Below are 5,275 nucleotides of genomic sequence, written 5' to 3'. Positions count from 1 at the left end.
CCTCCTGCGAAGCCCCTCCGGGGCGCTGTGCAGCGAGGCCCATTGGGCGGCGGCAAAGCTGCGGTCCCCGAGGTCCCGGAGCCGGTCCAACGGGGCCCGGCGCTCAGAAATGATGAATTGATCAGATAGACGAGGCCGGGCTTGCCCTGCGCCGCTGATTATCGAGGCGATTCTGATCTGAGCCGGGCCTCAGGACTGAGGACCGTGCCGTGACAGTCCTGCGGCCTAGAGGCCTAGGGCAAGAACGGACTGAGGCCGGGGATGCAGGGACCGCCTCCTGGAGCAAAACTAATAAAAAGTTTTAAAAATAATATATACGGTGTGATCTCATTTTGGTCCAAAAGAAAAAAAAACTACACCCTACATGATTTATACTGGTGAGGCGCTGTAGGATAAGAATTGGACTACCACGCACAAGGTCTGTGGTTCAAAGGCACCCAATGGTCGCTAAAGGTCAGAACCGACTCAGCGACACTTTTAAAGAGAAATATCTGCAGGACCAAGGTTTTAATAATTCAAACCCTATAGGTCAGTTCTGCTGGTCATAGGGTGGATCTGAGTTGTGAAGGGCAGAGGGTTTGGTGTTTTGGTTTATGTGTATACTTTGGAGAACTCTTTAGGATTCATATCCCAGAGTCCAAGATTTTCGGAATGAAAAAGAAGTCCAAGAATCTTATTTTTTTTTACAGCCTAGAGGTATTTTTTAAGAAAATCAATTTGCATGAGGTATTACTCCACCACCTTCTGCAACTTTGTATCAGGTAGTATTTGAGTGGCTTGGAATGTCTCAGTGGAAGGCAGGCTGTGACAATTTTGTGGTATAACAAGCTCCTTAGTATTAAGATAAAACTCATCTCTGAATTGTTCTTGTTAAGTGCTGTCGAGTCGGTTCCAACCCATAGCGACCCTGTATAGGGTTTCCAAGAAGCAGCTGGTGAGCTTTAACCGCTGACCTTGCCGTTCAAATGGCTTTGCAGTGTGGCACATTAACCCACAGTGCCACAATTACTTAGTGCGTATGCAGTCAGGACTTAGAAATGGGGGTTTAATTGTACAATATTCTACAAGGTTTGTTATTTCTTACTATTTTTTCCCTAGTGGCATAGCAGCTTCCTGTGACTTCATTTTAAAAACATTAGTGTATCAATTTTTATTGTTAAGCGACCCTATATGGGGTTGTGGAGGAGCAGCTGGTGGGTTTGAACTGCTGACCTTGTGATTTGCAGTCCATTGCAGAGCCTACAGCGCTACACTGGGAAAAGCAAGCACCAGATTGTTCAACCATGTTTATAAGAACGGGCTCTGAATCAATGCAAAAATTGACAGGGATTTGACTACCAGACAGGAGGCAGTAGAGTTAGAGAATGAGCAATGGAAAAGAACCAAGACAAGGGAGATGGAGCCCTTGTGGAGGGTTGGGCCCAGTAGATGACGACCCAGAAAGACTGAACTCTTCAGTATGGCATAAATAGTACTTGTTGTTAAGTGACATCAAGTTGGTTCCGACCCACAGGGACCCTGTACAGGGTTTCCGAGGCTGTAAATCTTTTACGGGAGCAGAAAGCCTTATCTTTCTCCCACGGAGCAGCTGCGAGTTTCGAACTACTGACCTTAAGGTTCGCAGCCCGATTCGTAACCACTATGCTACCAGAAATATTACTTAGAGTTATAAATTTGTATGTAAGCTCCTTAAGAGAATGTCTGTGCACATTCTTGTTTCCCTAACACTTAGCGCAATGCTTGACACATCTAGGTTTGCTATAAAGTTGAATGAATGAATCTATATGGTCAGACCAACTCCTTTTAAAAAATATGAATACCTGCCTCCAACTATAGACTGCTATTTTACCTAATTTCTTCTCAGCATAGTAGCTTTCCAAGTTGCAATATGCTCAACAGAACTAGTTTCTAGAAATTGAGACATTTCTCTCCCACCTTTTAAGGGTAGTCAAGTGGCAGCTCAGTCTATGGGTAATAGACATCAGGCTTCATCTTGCACAAATCTATTTAATGGAGGTGGGTGTCAGGATGTTCCACTGTGATTAATCCAGAAGCCTGTCAGCATTAGGTGGAGAAGAAACCTCCATCGTTCTTTCTGGAATAGCCTCCATTGGTGGCTGCAGTGTGGGGGGACACTGGGGAAAAGAGAAAGCAGTCAGAATGGCTATAAATTTCAGGTTCTTTGCGTTTTCCAATACCCTCCAATCACCCATCCATTTAGGGGCACTGTGAAGTGAGTTCTCTTAACACCTAGGGAAACTAACATGTATATGACTGACAGGAGATGGCTGCAGATCTTCCAGACAAACACTGTTTGCCTGCCCTTGCTAGATAGACCCTTAGACCTAAAACTGAACTAAAAGGCTCTGAACATGAATTCATTTCCCAGCTCTATAACTAGCATATTCCCTGGTATTAATATGAGATGGTCTAATTTAGCCACTTATTACAAGACCCTCAATTGCCCCTGATATTCCCTACCAGTCAGTCATCTCAACTCCTGAATTTCTGGGTCCATTTAGAAGGAGTGTTGCGCCACCATCTGCCCACCCAGTCTTCTAACTCCTACCTATGGACCCCTGGATGCTGTAGATGGACTCCTTTTTAGGGTTGATCCAGTGTCTGATGTTAGCAAAGGATGTGACAGTGGGTAGCTGGGGAGGTGGTAGAAATTCTGAGATCTTCATTCTAGAAAATGGATGGGAAAAAACAGGGGAGAGTGAAATCCATCAGAGGAGGGAAAGAAAATTTCCTGTAACCTCAGAAACAAAACATCCAAAAGGCTTTTTTTCTCCCTTTGTATAATTAACAGGTTTTATTTGTTTATACTGAAGGATTTCTGTTTATTGCAGACAGTAAAAATACAAAAACTGTATTACATATACAGATGTTAAAAAAAAAAATCTGCAAACAAGTACCTGTTTATTGTCTTTTGTTATTTCCTGGGTAACACTTTACCTTATATGGTTGTTGTTGTTTAGTGCTGTTGAGTCACTTTCAACTCATAGCAACCTGTATAGGGTTTCCAAGGAGCAGCTGGTGAGTTAAACTGCCGACTTGTAGTTCAAACCAATCTTGCAGTCCAGTGCTTATCCTACAGTGCCACACCAGGACTGGTGACAGTATACTCAGGGTACAAAGACTCAGCCTCTATCACTCACCCATGGGTATCCATAGAGGTATCCTGGTGTATCAGAATCTCACTTTTGTTCTTGAACGCCCCAGTGTGGTGGTTGTACAAGGCTGTTAAGCGGAAATCCAGGTCATCCTTTGGTATCTATTAAACCAGAAACCAAACTAATTGCTATGCAGTTGACTATGGATTACGAAGACCTCATTTGGGTCAGAGTAGAGATGTGCTTCATAGGGTTTCCAGCAGCTGAGTTTTCAGATGTAGGTTTCTAGGCCTTTCAAGGCACCTCTGGGTGGACTTGAACTGCTAACCTTTTGGTTAATAGCCAAACACCATTTACTCCATTCACAGTATCTCCATAGGAAGTATCTACCCCACCACCAATCAGGGCTAACTCAGTCATTTTTGCTATGCTCTAGTCAGTTTCTGTTGGACCTCTTTCCCAGAAGCATAGTGAAGCCCCCATGGGGGCTGAGAACCATGAACTCCTTACATGCTAAATTGTTTTTCGTAGTGACTTCTTAACTCTTGTCAATTCAATTCAGAGTTGTCTCTTTTGGTTTAAGGAGTGGTGAGCTCTCACTGGAGACATGGGAATCATACTGCCCCTATCTTGAAATTAATGGACCTTTCCTCATTCATGCTTATAGTTAGCCTTGTTTTTATCAAAAGGGTGAGAAGTCTGATAAGGTAAAAAATGACTGCCTGTAGCAAAACTCAAGCCTTCTGACTTCCCAGAGGACAGATAAATTGGTTTTGGATTTGGTAGACTCTTAGATTAGGGACAAAAGGAAAGATACCAAAGCAGTCATAGATGGACATTCATGAGTCCTCAGTGTACGTAAAAAAGAATAACATTTCAGTGCTAGGTACCTTGGAATCAAAAAAATCAGCATCCCGTTTCATGGAAGTGATTGTGGGAGTTGAACTGAGTCGACTCCAGGGATCTTGTTGCTGAGCAAGGTGAGTTGGGTTCTTATATTGGGATTTCTGCAAAAGAGAAACGACATCCAGGACCTGATTACAGGAGGCTTTGCTGATTTGGTAACTTCAGTGAAATCCAGCCCCTTAATTTATCCTATTTTATTTGAATCTCAAAGGGATATCTGCAAAGAGAAGGAAAATATGAGTAAGCACAAAAAAACTGAGCACCAAACCATTCCACCCCCAAGGCAGACTCTGCTCCACTGGGTTCCATAACTCATTGCAATGGCCACACAGAACTCCAACAACTTATTCCTAGTTATGGGATTTATTAGGGACGTTAACAGGTTACAAGGCAGGATTAGAAAATGCTCAGGGCACAGATGTTTCAGTCAGGACAGCCTCTCCCTAGCAGTGCTCACAGGCAGGCCTGACTCTGCCTGGACAGTGTTACCAAACTCTTTAAGGGTTGCTGATAAATGTTCACAGGGCCCGCTACTCCCCTGTCAGCTTCAACCTGAAGGCACTCAGCTCTAGCTCCGTGGGTCAGCAAACATAACTCCCCCAATTAAGTGCCAGGAGATACTCCACTGGGCAAGGTTCCTGCCCAAACTCACTCAGCTTTACTTGCTTTGTGGGGTGGGAAGCCCACCGCTCTGTCTCATGTTCTGATTCTTGGTTCCATTGCTGCTGCTCCATTGCCACTCCTCTGGTGTCACAGATTTCTGTCCCTGGGTTGAGGAGCTTCTATGCACAAAGGCCTCAGGGACCAAAGGACATGCTCCACTCTTGGCTCTCCTTCTGCTTTTGAGATGGCTTATTTTGTACCCAGCAGGATGGTGAAATGGACCAATCCAATTAACAATCACTTACAACTGAATCATACAATCCATCAGCATCTTCCTCTATCATTTTGTATCCAGACCCATCAGGAAAAAATCATTTTGTAGGAGTTTATAAAGACTATGGCTAGAAGAGACATTAAACAATTCACTATATCAATATCACAGTAAGATTCCCCAGTCTTACAATTCTCTTAAATTTTCAACCTTAGAATTGGCAAACAGGCCAGGAATACAGGGAAAGGGGTAACATGGGACAAAAAGGCAAAAGCAGGGAGCAGATAGGAAGGATGATGAACTCAAGTTTAGACATGTTGAGTTTGAAAAAAATGGTGAGACATCCTAATGCAATTAACTGGTAGAAATTTGGAAACAT

General features: G+C 43.6%; 1 protein-coding gene across 1 annotated transcript; it reads right to left on the bottom strand.

Moving 5' to 3' along the window:
• Positions 1 to 2,064: 2,064 nt before the first annotated feature.
• Positions 2,065 to 4,756, bottom strand: LOC102817775 (chromosome unknown open reading frame, human C1orf194). Its single transcript, XM_006866005.1, has 5 exons — positions 4,685 to 4,756; positions 4,007 to 4,123; positions 3,162 to 3,277; positions 2,570 to 2,688; positions 2,065 to 2,135 (listed from the first exon to the last, which is right to left on the bottom strand). Exons 1-5 carry the CDS (start codon positions 4,754 to 4,756, stop codon positions 2,065 to 2,067), a joined length of 495 nt encoding a protein of 164 aa, XP_006866067.1.
• Between the last annotated feature and the right edge of the window lie 519 nt (positions 4,757 to 5,275).

Source organism: Chrysochloris asiatica, unplaced genomic scaffold, assembly GCF_000296735.1.
Source record: "Chrysochloris asiatica unplaced genomic scaffold, ChrAsi1.0 scaffold00085, whole genome shotgun sequence".
Classification (NCBI taxonomy): domain Eukaryota; kingdom Metazoa; phylum Chordata; class Mammalia; order Afrosoricida; family Chrysochloridae; genus Chrysochloris; species Chrysochloris asiatica.
This window is presented reverse-complemented; position numbering and strand designations above follow the sequence as displayed.